Raw genomic sequence first — 14,931 nt, forward strand, 5'->3', positions numbered from 1 at the left:
TCCACCTAGCTCCTGACCCTGTCTGCTTCTGCTTTCCCCTACCCTCCAGCTCCTGCAACCTCATCCCTCCATATCTGCAATCCTGTATGACTACTTCCTTGTGGATAGGGGGAGTGGTAGATGTGGTATATCTTTACTTTAAGGTTTTTGATACTGTCTCATATGACACTAGGGAAATACAACCTAGATGGAGCTACTATAAGGTGGGTGCATAACTGGTTGGAAAACTGTTCTCAGAGATTAGTTATCAGTGGTTCATAGTCAAGCTGGAAGGGTATATCAAATGGGGTCCTGCAGGGATTAGTTCTGGGTCTGGTTCTGTACAATATCTTCATCGGTGATTTAGATAATGGCATAGAGAGTACATTTATAAAGTTTGTGTATGGTACTAAGATGGGGGGAAGGTTGCAAGTGCTTTGGAGGCCAAGATTAAAATTCAAAATGATCTGGACAAACTGGAGAAATGGTCTGAAGTAAACAGAATGAAATTCAATAAAGACAAATGCAAAGTACTCCATTTAGGAAGGAAGAATCAGTTGCACACATACAAAATGGGAAATGGCTGCCTAGGAAGGAATACTGCAGAAGGGGATCTGGGGGGTCATAGTGGATCACAAGATAAATATGGGTCAACAGAGTAACATTGTTGCAAAAAAAGCAAACATCATTCTGGGATGTAACAACAGGGATGTTGTTAGCAAGACACGGGAAGTAATTCTTTCGCTCTACTCCATGTTGATTAGGCCTCAACTGGAGTACTGTGTCCAGTTCTGGGCACCACATTTCAGAAAATATGTGGACAAATTAGAGAAAATCCGGAGATGAGCAACAAAAATGATTAAAGGTATAGAAAACATGACCTATGAGGGAAGACTGAAAACATTGGGTTTGTTTAGTCTGGAGAAGAGAAGACAGAGAGGGGACATGATAACAGTTTTCAAGTATATAAAAGGTGGCTACAAGAAGGAGGGAGAAAAATTGTTCTCGTTAAACTCTGAGGATAGGACAAGAAGCAATGGGCTTAAATTGCAGCAAGGGTGGTTTAGATTTGACACTAGGAAAAACTTCTTGTCAGGGTGGTTAAGCACTGGAATAAATTGCCTAGGGAGATTGTGAAATCTCATTCATTGGAGATTTTTAAGAGCAGGTTAGACAAACACCTGTCAGGGATGGTCTAGATAATACTTAGTCCTGCCATGAGTGCAGGGGACTGGACTAGATGACCTCTTGAGGTCTCTTCCAATCAATTCTGTGATTCCTTCTCTTCTTCCACACTGCTTGAACACCAACTGCGGGCACTGAGAGCACAAGAGAGTCTTTCTACTCTCAGTTCCTGTGCCCAGCACTAAGGTGGTTCCCAGTTGGGAGATGAAATTGCAGGGAAAATCTTGCTCCCTTCAATAATGATTTATGCATGAGGAGAAGAGTTTCACACTATGAGAGCCAGCAGGCTGTTGTGCTGAGCAAAATTATTAGTTTTCTTTTAATGGATTTTTCAAAACCTAACGTTTATTAATCTAGTTTTGTTTTCAATCTGCTTACCATGGATGATAGCTATTTTAACTGAGATGCAGAGTTTGAGCTTCAGGATAATACCATTGTTTAATATCTTGAATTCATACAACATGATATTGGCGACCTGATATAAATAAGAATTTGCGATCTCTCTTTGGGAAGAAATGTCAATTAACTGAACTCACCACTGGATGCCACTATTGCTTGATACAGATGTTAACACAGAATTTCACTGGCTGTGAAAAACTTGAACTTTAAACAATTTCACATAAATTTGATCCTATTGCTAAAGAATAATCACAAAGTAATATTTCGATAGACTGAACTTGGAAAATTTGTTTAAATAAAAAGGAGTGAGTGTATCAAAAATATATACTATAAAATTGAAACAAAATGCACCAAATTTAGACTAATTTAATAGCACTGAAAAACTCAGTGACATTGTCAAGGTTGTAAATGCAAGCTATAGGAACATGAGAGCAATATGGGCTTAGAACGTACCCTATTGTCCAGTGGGCTAATTCTAGGAAGTTTCTGGCTATTTAATAGCTCAATAATGGCATAAAGTGGTTAGGAAAATATTGCATTACTCTTAAGTGAACCATGGAGAATAATTTAGGGAAAAGGTTAATTCATTCTGAAAGGAGTTCCACCTAATCTTTGGAATTATTTAGGATCTTCAGAAATGCAAGTATGGCAAGGAAAACCCCCACATAATAATATGGAGGTGAGAGGAAGATTGCAATATATTCAACTCATTTATCACAACACTACTACATTATAAATATGTTTAGAAATAATAATATTCTTACTGTTATCATAAAAGGAGACTGCTTCTAATAGAAATAAAGGAAAAATAGGAATGAATAAACACTGAAATTCTGTATTCTGTTAACTTAGAATACTCAGTCTTAAACATAACAGCATTACCATAATGCTGTAACAGACATTAATATTCTGAATCAGATTTTACTCTGATTTCTTTAAATTTACAAAAGATAAAATAAATTATTCTTGCACTGTTGTCAAATTAAACTAAAACAAAATAAACTTGCAACAAATTTACTTAGTTTACATTTTCAGCCTATAGTCAGTGAAGTAAGACTCTCAATTTTAGAGATTTTTCCAGTTACACCAAAAGAAAATTCAGCATTCTAAAATCTGGATACACAAGATTCTGAGTAATGCAAGTAGGGAGAAGATATACAGAGGACTGATGGGATGATCAATACCGGAAATATGATTCCTATAAATATGTCCTACCTTTAGATCCAGATATTCCAAGTCTTTCTTCAGCTGGATGTAGGTGTCATCAGCCTTCAGTTAAATATATAATAAGAATGAACAACAATGCAATGTACGGTATTCCACTACTTTAAAAGTAATTTGCAAATACTGGAAAACTTGTATTAAGCTATATGTAAGAAAGAAATAAAAAGTAAAGTGACAAAGCGGGTATACAAGTGGCACAAAATAAGCACATTGGCCTCACTGTCACATTGCGGTTTATGGCTGAATATGAAATAGGCAAAGTATCACGGAGAACAGATTTTTCCCCCCTTCCATAATGTACAGGGTGACAAAAAGATACTTATGGCTTAAATTATTTTTGAAGGCATGAACAACATTTTTATGGCTAGTATACTCAGAGTAGGATACTTTATTGGAAAAGGTGTTAAGCCATGGCTTAGCATCCTGTATTACATCCTTTTTGACAGAAAAATTTGCCTTATTTAGGATTTGTCTTAGATATGAAATGTAAAATATTTCATTAAATAACAAGTCATCAAAACATTTCTGGTCAAACTTCATACACATTTCAAAATACTGTATGCATCCCTCAGTTTGGGAGAGATGGAACAGCTGCTTCATGGATAATATTAAATAAAAATTATCATATAGTTAGAGAACCATTCTGGCTTTTCCTCTGATCATGTTCAAATGAATACTTTTTTTTCTTTTTGAAACACTGTCTAGTTAGTAGCTGCTGTCTGTATGGTCTTATAATTATACAAAGATAATATTACCTTTATTTAAGTTACCCCCAAAAATGTGCACACCAGAGTCACAAGAGAAAATGATTTCTCTTCTTTGAACAGAAGTATTTTCAACAAACAACAAAGCAAGACATAACTGTTGCAAACAATATTGGTTAACTGGGCAAAATATCCAGAACATTGTTTGGAATTATTTTCATTATTTTGAATTCTGGACTTATTGGCATAACAGAGGAAAAGACAACTACTCTGGTTTCAAGTTTTGAGACTTTGTGTTTTGATATAATGAAAATACTTATCTGAAAAAACTCTGTGCTAGCAAATCCATATACCACATATTTCTTTGCAAGGATTAATTTAAGATTGCTCTGGTATGTTCAATATACACCTCTACCCCAATATAATGCGACCCGATATAACAAGAATTCAGATATAACACGGTAAAGCAGTGCTCCGGGCAGGTGGGGCTGCGCACTCCGGTGGATCAAAGCAAGTTTGATATAATGCAGTTTCACCTATAACGCAGTAAGATTTTTTGGCTCCCGAGGACAGCGTTATATCGAGATAGAGGTGTACTTTGTAATAGAGAAAGTTATGTTTGACCAATTAGCTTACTTGATTGCATGAATACTCTACAGTATATGAACTAGTTCACTGCAGCTGTTTGGCAGGTGAAGGAAATGGGAAATAAGTGTTTTAAAGAAAAAATAGTGAAAAATTCCTTAAATTTGGTCAAAATAAAAATTGCTGACAGCTTTAAAAGACATGGTCATAAATGTGCCCAGGTTACTAGATGGCTCCCTTTTGGAGAATGTTACAAATCTAGTACCTTGATAAAGAGATTAACAACAACTGCATTTCTGCCCCATCTCCAATTTTAAAACTTCTTACATAAATGCTATCAACTGTGTTGTTATGGACCTATGATGGCTAGTGTTATTTATGCAAAAGAACAATTCGACTTTTATGAACTAATCTTTACCTGCAGAAATTATGCAGTTACAAGCTACTATGAGTGTTCTAGCTGGTTGATATATCTCACTTTGGAGTTAATGCAGCATGTGGTGAAGTGAGCCACTCCCATTATGAAAGCAGTGCAAAAATATTGTCTTGCTTCAGTCACAATGAATAAAGTATACTTAATTCTCTTTTCTGAAAAGATTTTAAGAGGCGGTATTTCCAGAAATAACATCAAAGCGAAGTGATATCTAAAGCTTTGAAACCATAAGCAACAGCACCCAGTAGCTTAAAATACTTATAATTTACAGCATGTACAACAACAAAGAAAAAACACAAATGATTCAAGGATTGAAAATACCAAAGAATGGACAAGGAAGCACAGACTCAAGCACGTCACTAATGGAGCATTTGCAGAGTCACAAATTATCATACAGAGCAGATGAGCCAATCAGCAGCTGACCTGATAGATGGAATTAGTTGGCAAATGCTGTAGTAATTGGGCGATTGTGTAATTTCGTATACTAGCCAACTTAGCCTGATGTCTCCTTAATCGAATGAGAAGCAATGTTAGCTCTTCAGGCTGCAGGTATTTAGACACATTGTAAAGAGGAAATTAGCAGTCTTCAGGGAGCGTCACTGTAATTACATTCTTCACCTCAGTGCCAGACAGCATTTACTTGACCTGATTAAGCAACTATTTAATTAATTCTGCATTTGGTCAAATAAATGCAATAAAAGAAGAGGGTTTACTAGAAAACTGTAGTATAGTAACAAAACTAAAGAAGTTCTACACATGGCCTACTCCTGCCCCCACTGGAGTCAACAGCAAAATTCCCATTGACTTTAATGGTCAACGCTTAAGCTTACGTAGTTCAAGTTTAAGAAGAGTTAGCTGGTTGTCAAACAACAAGAGAAAACAATATGACTAAGAAAATAGCAGGACTTGAAAACCTTACTACAATAATTTGGTGGCGGGGAAGGGAAAAAGAATTCTAACATTTCAACTTACCGACTTGCCATGTAAACTGGGTGCACTTACAGTATGGGTCATATATCCCATAGTAGGCATGGAGCGTCTATCAACGTGTGCTGAATTCTGTAACAAGAGCCATAATCAAAATTATGAAGACTACCGCAAGTGGAAAGTATGGTCTTATGGTTTAGGTACTTGACTGGGATTCAGGAGATTTGGCTTATATTCATGGCTCTGCCAGACGTCCTGTTTGACTTTAGGGGTAAAATCATTAATGCTTGTGAGGACTGAAGATATTACAATAAGCATCATAGGAAATCCTATAAATAAACAAACGTAGGAATTTGGGAACTGCCATATTGGATCAGACCAGGGATTAATTCAGTACATGTCTCTCGCATTGGCCAGTACCAGATGCTTCAGCGGAAGGTGCAAGAAATGTTGTGGTCAACAATTATGGAATAAGATGCCCATACAGGAAATTTATTCCTAAACCTGTTAGTGAGTGGTTGGTTTATGCTCTGAAGAAGCAGAGTTTTCCCTTACATTACTATGGATGTCCTTTTGAGCCATATAAATGTCTAATCCTTTTCTGAATTCCACTAAGCTCCTGGCTCAGTGACATCTTGTAGCAGCGAGTGCCACACACCAATGTGGTGTTTGGTAAGACAAATAAATCACCTTTTATCAATTCTGAATTTGCCACATTTCAATTTCACTGAATGTTCCTTTGTTCTTGTAACACAAAAAAGGGTAAAGAGCAGTTCCTGACTTACCCTCTCTATACTACTCATTATTTTGTGTACATCTTTAAATATCTATATTAGGGGTGTTATAAATCAAAAAATATTAAATAAGCACTAACTATTTTCTTCTACAAATTGTATAGAAAGTGAAAACAATTTTATGGTTCACAGCTTGGTAGAAATTAATATGGCATGAAAAAAATTAGTTTTTTTGTCACACAATTATAAATACCTAATGAAAACAAAAATGAAAAAGCAAGGAGCTGCAGTGTCAGGGAGCAACTCTTAACATTTTGATGGAGTAAGGGAAGAATGATATTGCACCTTCTTTTACAACGGTATACCTTCAACAGCAGTACAGTCAATGTAATTAGAAAAACAATGGTAGGTGAGCTATAACAGTAAGTTTAAGAACATGTCATTTTCCAGTGCTATATTTCACTGGGGTTGTTTAATCAGCTGGTAATTTTGTCCCCCATTTATATATGTGAAGTATGGCATTACAAAACTAGAGCCCAAATCATATATACAATAACAGTGATGAAAGATCTATGATAAGCTGAACCAGTGGAAAAGATGTGAAGCTGTGAGTGGAACTGTGCTGAGTACACATAAACAACAAATCCCAAAATGACATGAATAATCTTCTTTGCCGAATATTAGCACGTTACTGAATCTGAAATGGGTGTGGGTTTGCAAGTCATCTTCCCTTCCCACTCCTAACATTTGACATCTGAAGGACGAGTAATGCGCTCCCACTTTGTTCCAGTTAGTGCTAAAGGATCTTCTATGCTCTCCTTTACCTTCCCCTCTGCTCATAGTGCACTGGGAGAGAAAACCTATTTATGCTACAGTCCAGCACTGACACTGAGCTGAGGTGGAGAGACTAACCATAATCTGTTGCATGTGATTGTAGAATAGTTGTTAGAAAATCTATGTTCATTTTCTTTCCAAGAATTATCAGCTGACAGTGGAGGAAAGCTAATTAACATAGGACAGAGTAGACTGCATTCTGTCTCACCAGAAAATTCTTTTGGACTATGGAAGACAGTGATCAGTGTTAGGAAAATACCTCCTCCCACTCAAAGATCAGGAGGGTGACTCATCTTCAAGAAAGGAGCCAAAAGAGAAACAGGCCACCAGGCCTCTACAATAAAACTATAAAAGTGTGGGGGGGAGGGAGGAGAGAGGAAGGTGGATCAGAGGGAGAGATATAAGGGTCTGGGTTTTTGTGGGGGGGGTTTCATTTTAGGTTGGAAAAATCTGAATTCTCAAGAAAACTGCAGGGATAGCCTGCTGCCAACCCTATGGAACTAAACCTTGCAGACTTCAAGCAACCTCTATTTGTGAGCTTTACAAAGACTGGGTTTACCATTCCTCTATGGCGTTACTTTTATGATATGCCAAGTATATTCAATTTGCCAGCAATGTAATATACCAGATCTTTTGTACCAGACTTTAGACCGTGCTTGAGGAGACTTCAGAAAATAATATGCATTATATACATTGTGTAATTAAAAAGGTCTCTCTCCCATCCCCACAAGATGACATCTGTAAAGATGCAGCTGACACAAGAAAAGAACAGTTACTTACTTTACAGTAACTATGCTTCTTCAAGATGCATTGTCTACATGGATACCACTCTTGGTGTGCACGTGCCCCATGCATTCAACATGAATTACTTTTGGCCATAAGTGTCTATTGGAGCCGTACTAATGACTTAGATGTCCTCATGCCCACCCACCTGAGGGCATAAAGGGCAGAGCTGGCCTAACTGTTCTTCAGTTCCTTCACCAGTACAGAAGCCAAGAGTAGAAGAACTCCATGGTTGCATGGAAGATGGGCAGGTTGTAGAGTCCATGTGGACACTACATCTTGAAGAACCACAGTTACTGTAAGGTAAGTAACTATTCTCTTCCACCTTTTCATGTTCTCTGTATGTATAAATATCTCCTGTCTGTGTGTTCCATTCTGTGCATCCGAAGAACTGAGCTGTAGCCCACGAAAGCTTATGCTGAAATAAATCTGTTAGTCTCTAAGGTGCCACAAGTACTCCTATTCTCTTTGAGTGATTGTCCACATGGATTTCACTCTTGGTAGCTAATAAGCACGTTTGCTTGGAGGTGGGTACTTGGAGGACCCCTGTTTAAACAATGATAGTAGGACAGCCCTATCAAAGCAGGCATCAAATTAGAAGACTCTGTCAAAGAATAGTGTCTTGTCAAGGTGTGGATAGAGCTCCAAGTAGCTGCTCTACAGATTTTGGAAATAAGAACATTCTACAAATATGCAGCAGATGCTGCCAGAACTCTAGTGGAATAGGCTCTCATGTGGCTAGGTGTATCTAATCTGGCTAATTTGTAACATGTCCTTATCTAAGTAGATCTCCAAATGTATAATCTCTGAGAGGATATAGTCTGACCCGTAACCCTCTCTGCAAAGGCCACAAACAGTCTAGGTGTGTTGCCGAATGGTTTTGCCCTTCAGTGTAAAATGCCAATGCCCTTAGTACATTAAGTGTATGAAATTTAGCTTCTCCCAAGGATGAGTGAGGCTTGGGGAAGAAAACTGGGAGATTAATAAACAGGTTCACATGGAACACTGACATTATTTTGGGCAGGAATTTGGGATGAGGCCTGACAGTAACCCTGTCCTTATAAAACACTGTATAAGGAGGACCCAGTCATGAGGGCCTGAATTTTTACTACCCTTTGAGCTGATGCAATGGCTACTAAAAAGGCAGTCTTCACTGGAACTGGTTGCTAAGGGATCAAAGGGACTCATCAATCATGTTTGTACTATACTGAAGTCCTAAAAGGGAGGGGGGCTCCCTAACTGGATTAAAGACAAGAGTAAAGCCATTAAGAAATCTAGCCACTCTATAGCATGGCCCTGCTTAGGTGAGTGATGTGCAGATATTGCTTCTAGATGCACTCTTATAGAGGAGATTGTTTCAGGGCTAGTAAATACTTCAATATTGCTGAAACGGCTCTTGTTGAAGGAGACAGCTCAGCTGCAGCTGAGATGCTTATATAGAAAGCCTTTTCCACTTCCTTTTTAAAGTCAGTCTAGTTGAGCCTTTCCTGCTTTGGATCAGAACATTTTGAATTTCAGCTGAACAGCTTCTTTCAGTGAATGTCACTCAGCTAGCATCCAGTCTGTCAGATATAAGAAAGCTGGCTCCAATTACAGGCTCTGACCACTGTGTTGCTAGACTATGTTGGGTAGGACAGGTAAGGTGATTGGGGGGCTATGTTGAGAGGTTCATCAGATCCAAATACCAGAACTCACTGGCCCATGCTTTGGCTATCAGTCCTATATCTTGCCTCAGTTTCATCAGAACCTTCGCTATCAGGAGGACTGGCAGAAAGGTGTACATCAGTCCAAGTGCCATCGAGTGAGAATGGCATCCATCAAGGAGTCTGGGCTGGGATTCCCTTTGAAACATAATATCTGACACTTCTTGTTGTGGTTTGTGGCAAACAGGTCTATTTCTAGAAATCTAAAAATTCTGGAAAGACTCTGCAGGATTGAGTCTTTGATAGACCATTTGCAATTGTCTGAGAACTGTCTGCTAAGATGATCTGCCAATATGTTCTGAAGGCCAGGAAGGTGCATAGCCACTATTGTGATTTGATTCTGAATGCACAAGTCCAGAGCCAAATGGCTCCCTGACAGAGTAGAGATGACCTGGCTCCTCCTTGTCTCTTGACATAATATCAGCACATGGATTGTGGATCCACGGAGTAGTAGGAATAATTATGGCTCTGAACTCAAATTACATTTATATGGAGGGGAACTTCTTGAGGGGCTATGCCCTCCCACTTTAACCTGCCTTAAGGATGAGCGACGGAGGGGGAAGAGGCAGAGAGGAGCAAGTGGAGATGGGGCCTCGGGGGAAGAGGCAGCATGGGGAAGGGTCTCATGGGGAAGGAGCAGAGCAGTAGGCAGGGCCATGGTTTGAGTGCCAATGGCCCCCGCACTTCAGGGTGCTTCTGGTGCTCCTTCAGCCCTCCGGCTTCTACAGGGGCTTGGGGCACCCATTTTTTCAGAGGCCCCTAAATTGGCCAAGGCCCCCCAAATTGGCCAGGGTCCTTGGGCTTCGGCCCCATGGCCTGTGTGTTAATCCACCATTGCCTGGAATTTGACACCATCCCCTATAAAGTCTATGTTTTGAGTTGGAGTAAGTGTGGATCTCTCTCTGTTGAATTTGAGATCCAGAGTGGCAAGAATCTTTAAGGTTATTTGTATTGAGTTGGATCACTTGTTGGGGTGATGATTTTCAGATCAGCCAGTTGTCAGGGGCAGACCTGGATTTTGTCTCCTAACGTGAGTTTTCATGACTACCAAACATTTGTTGAAAATCCTCAGATTGTGTTTGTGGATCAGATGCGGATACAAATTTTGTATCTGCGCAGGGCTCTACTGACAGTGAGATGCTCCTGATTCTGAGGTATGTCCTGTGGTCTGGCTGAATGGATATGTAGAAATGGGAATCTGATGAGTTGAGAGCCATGAACCAGTCTTGACCAATGTACACAATTCCCTCATTAGAGCCTCACCATCCTGAACTTGAAACAGTGGATGAATTTGTTGAGACATCGAAGGTCAAAAATGGGATGCCATTCTTTGGGATGAGAAAATAATGCTCCTGAACTAAGAACCCAAATGTGAGGCCACTTGGTCTCCTCTAGCAATAGCCCACAGTCCCAGGCCTGGTTCACTGCATCTCTGGACTTTATAATGGATTTGTCTTGTTCCCACTTTGGCATGGTGGTGCTAGTTGTCATCAGTCTTTTGACCAAAAGAGCCCCATTGGATGCTAAAATGAAGAGGAGAAGAACCAACCCAGCTCAGACTCCTCACTGGGACTGGGGCATTTCCCAATCAAGGTGCAGGTCTGGGCAGAGCAATCAAAATGCCAAGATTGTCCACAATACAGACAGAGACATCCCTCCCCCACTCTGCAGAGACTTTTCCCCTTCAGAGAGACGGGTCTAGTCCATGTCGACCTATATGGGTTCAGGCTGAAGCATGGATGCAGGATATTGACTGGTTCATGCCATCAAAACCAGCATGGCTCAAAGTGTCCCCCTCCTTTCTTGGCAGCACTCAGATAGACAGTTGTTAATTTTAATATATAGATTGATAAAAGTGTTCAGGCCAGCTTGAGGCTCTATCCAAGCCAGCTTAGCCTTAATGTCCTCATTGAGACCATGCCAAAAATGATGGCACTGAGCACCCTTTTCCCATTCTGTGTCTGCACCAGAAGTCAGCAACATAATTATCTGCCCACTAGCATCCTTGCTTTAGTGTCTGGAGTGCAACCACTGCCGTGTTTGTCTGGTTCGGGTTGCCAAAAATCACCAACATCCAGGCCAACACCTCCTCAGTCAGCAAGCTGATAAGCCCCACCTTGGTCATGTTAGTAGGACAGGTCTGCAGGTACAGTAGAAGGCGAAGATGGCACTGATTTAGAAACCCACACAGCTTCCCCCAGTCACCACTGAACTTGCTGGGAAACGTTATTTTTGGCTCTCAGTAGGTCTGGGTCACAGGTGGCACAGCTTGTGCTTGCAGGGTGGCATTCACTGCAGGGCACTGATCTGGGTCTGTAGATTCCGCAAAACATTCACTAACTCCACGAAGATGATGTTGGCTTTAGAGGGGTCCATCCAAGTAGCTAAGCCAGGGACTTTCAGGCTACTCAAACTGTCGTAACCAGGGTGCAGACAGTCAAGCCTAGTAGCTGGAGCAGGAGTCAGGAACCAGAGTAAAGGATGAGACCCGGAGTCAGGAACCAGAAATAAAGCCAAGAGTCACAGCTGGAGTCAGGAGCAAGCAGGGAAGCAGGGCTGGACTGGATTTGAGTGATGCAGGGAACAAGGCTGGCGCAGGAGTAATCACATCTGAGGACATACGTGTTGAGCTTGTTGCTGCTACTGTTGAGCTTATAAACAGGCCTTGCTGGCAGTGGTTTGAGCATTGGCCTGCTAAACCCAGGGTTGAGAGTTCAGTCCTTGAGGGGGCCACTCAGGGATCTGGGGCAAAATCAGTACTTGGTCCTGCTAGTGAAGGCAGGGGGCTGGACTTGATGACCTTTTGGGGTCCCTTCCAGTTCTATAATACGTATATCTCCATATATTATATAGGCAGGTGAGTGGGAGAGGTCTCCCTGCTCTCTCTAAATAGGAATGGGGAAAAGGAGCACACAGCTTCCAAGGGAGGCAGTTCTATCCAGAGTACCCTGTTTTTGAAGGGAAGAGACTGGTTCTGTATCTTAGACATTGCCACCGTCAGCCTCGCTAGGAGACGAGTCCAGTACTAGGCCCACAATTAAACCATGCAGTACCATATATGCTCTGGGTACCCAGATAGCAGGTTCTGAAGTGCTAGTACTCAGGAACACATTTCTGATTTGACTGGTATGGAGATGGCAGGTGACAAGTTCGTGCCAAAGGGTTGGCATTGAGAGAAATACAGTCCACAGATTTAGTGGGTACACTTGGTGCCCATTTCGTACTTGGTGCTTGCATAAAGCTTTTGGCCCTTATAGGGCTGAGGCAAGTCAGAAGTCTGATATCCATGTCTTTACTCGCTAGGCACTAGAAAAGGTGACCTGTACTTTTTGCCCTGTCAGAGGAAGTCGACACCAGAATGGTGGCAAATGGGAAGGCAGAAACTCAACTCCCACAGCACTAATGGAAAGAGACGAACCAGAGGAACATGGGTTTAGCTCTGCCTTTCCTCCTGGTGTTCAAGCTCTCAAGGGAAACAACTTCAGGCAGGCTTCTTTAGCTTTCTGAATTTGCTTCAAGAAGACGACACATATGGACCATAGCTTGGAGATATGTCCATGTCCTAAGCAGAATAGCAACCACGAGTGCCATCATTAAGCACCACTGAAGCGTCACATGAGGGCAGGTTTTGAACCCAGGAGATCTAGCTCCTGCAGTGTTGCTAGCACTCCTGTATGATGGGGACAAAAGGGAGGGGTTCTAGCCTAAACTGAAATATATCTAGGTTCTTTCTCTCTCTCTCTTTCTCTCTCTCTCTCTAGATATATATATTAGCCTGCAGGTAATAACTATATGTATTAACTACTAAGTACGAAGACTATTAAATATGCTTTCATAGTGTGCAGAGAAGGCGGCAGACATCACACAAGGGTTCTGTCTTTCTGCCATGGGCATTAGGAAGAAATTGAGGAACAATTCATCCTGCTCTAGTCTTTATGCCCTTGGGTGGAGGGCAGGGGACATCTATGGCACAGGCATAGCCAACCATCTCCATTGGAGCTAACAGAATCCAATGTTGCACACATGGGGCAATGCGCACCCAGACTGGAATCTTTGTGGACAATCACTCGAAAAATAACTATGCATTAGTTTAGATACAGTGGCTTACCTGAAAGAGCTTTTCTGCAAAACACGTTAACCTTGAAGAAGAGAAATTATCCACAACTTGCTTCATCAAAAATTAAAAAAACTGTCTGTTTAACAACAGTGAGAAAACCCACTGAAATGTGTTTGGAGAAGGTATAGAAGAATTGTTCTTTAACTTAATATTAAACTTCTCCATTAATATTGTGCATGAACATCCTATACATATATTTATGTAACAGATACATATATTCTACTTATGCATAGCTAAATATTGCATACATTAACATATATTTACAAAATTTTAAAATATTAATAAGGTACTCCATTGAAACTATAAAATAAGAACATTTCAAATTAATGGGCTCTTTCTTTCCTAGCTACCCATTTATTCTTTCCACAACAAAAATAAACCTGTGACAACTGAGAAGACGTAGGTTTGGAAAAAAAAATATTGTGTGTTACTGTGTTTACTTTTAGAACTTGTGTGTCACTTTGATACCACAGTAAGGATTGCAGTGCAAATGCCTACCTTAATTAGAAAGATTAATATGCAAACCTATGTATGATTACTATTATACTCTATACACACCTTTACAGCATGATTTCGTATCCTTCTTGGAGATCCAGCAAAAGGTATGTCTATACTCTGTCTCCCATCAGATGGTTTAACAGTAACCCTTTCTGCAGGAGTGTGCGGTCTCCTTGGCGGAAAGATTTTTGGAGGTCCTGGTGGAGGAATATCGGAAGGAGATGGAGGAACAGAAATTGATCGTGGAACATCTAGTGAACTTTTTGCTTTAACACGGTCAGTAAAGTCCGGAGAACCTGCATAAACTGGAGCAGTTGGACTGCCGTGTTTAAACTGCTGTCTCTGTTGCCACTCATATAGCTGCCATACAGTACCATCCTTATTAGCTTTCCTCTCCTCATGGGACATTTTCAAGTGACTAACACGGTCCTGGGCATATTTGTAGTCACTTGGCAAGTTGCGATTTGGTGGAGGAGAGCTCCCTGAAGGCTGCCTGGTATTCTTTGGCAAGGTATGATAATTTTCAGGAAAAGACGAAGACTGACTGGGACCTTGACGAGTTAGAATCTGATCAGAAGCAAGACTGTGATAAGAAGAGATACAGATTTAAATGTACATTTATCAATAGGACTGGCTAAAGTAAAAAAACAAATTCTCTCTTTTAATTAATGTTCCCTTAGGAATTATACAAGATTCTGATTAAAATTCACTTAATGTGTACAAAATGAAGCTACTATTGCCCCGGTATCTTTATATAAAAAACTGCACTATTCACATATTAAGATTGCAGTAATCTGGCAAGTAATTTTACTTTGAGAAATATTTG

General features: G+C 40.4%; 1 protein-coding gene across 5 annotated transcripts in view; it reads right to left on the reverse strand.

Annotated features, from left to right (window-relative positions):
* The window catches only part of PLEKHA7 (pleckstrin homology domain containing A7), a 370,306-nt gene that overhangs the window by 51,254 nt on the left and 304,121 nt on the right, over nucleotides 1–14,931 (reverse strand). For 3 of the 5 annotated variants that reach the window (XM_045015322.1, XM_045015324.1, XM_045015325.1), the window contains 4 exons: nucleotides 14,166–14,688; nucleotides 5,482–5,568; nucleotides 2,779–2,832; nucleotides 2,328–2,351 (listed from right to left, as the gene is read on the reverse strand). In XM_045015322.1, coding sequence (XP_044871257.1) covers nucleotides 2,328–2,351; nucleotides 2,779–2,832; nucleotides 5,482–5,568; nucleotides 14,166–14,688 — 688 coding nt within the window. The remainder of the gene's footprint in view (nucleotides 1–2,327; nucleotides 2,352–2,778; nucleotides 2,833–5,481; nucleotides 5,569–14,165; nucleotides 14,689–14,931) is intronic. The other 2 variants (XM_045015323.1, XM_045015326.1) reach the window with 1 other exon arrangement.

This window comes from Mauremys mutica, chromosome 4, assembly GCF_020497125.1.
Source record: "Mauremys mutica isolate MM-2020 ecotype Southern chromosome 4, ASM2049712v1, whole genome shotgun sequence".
Taxonomy (NCBI): domain Eukaryota; kingdom Metazoa; phylum Chordata; order Testudines; family Geoemydidae; genus Mauremys; species Mauremys mutica.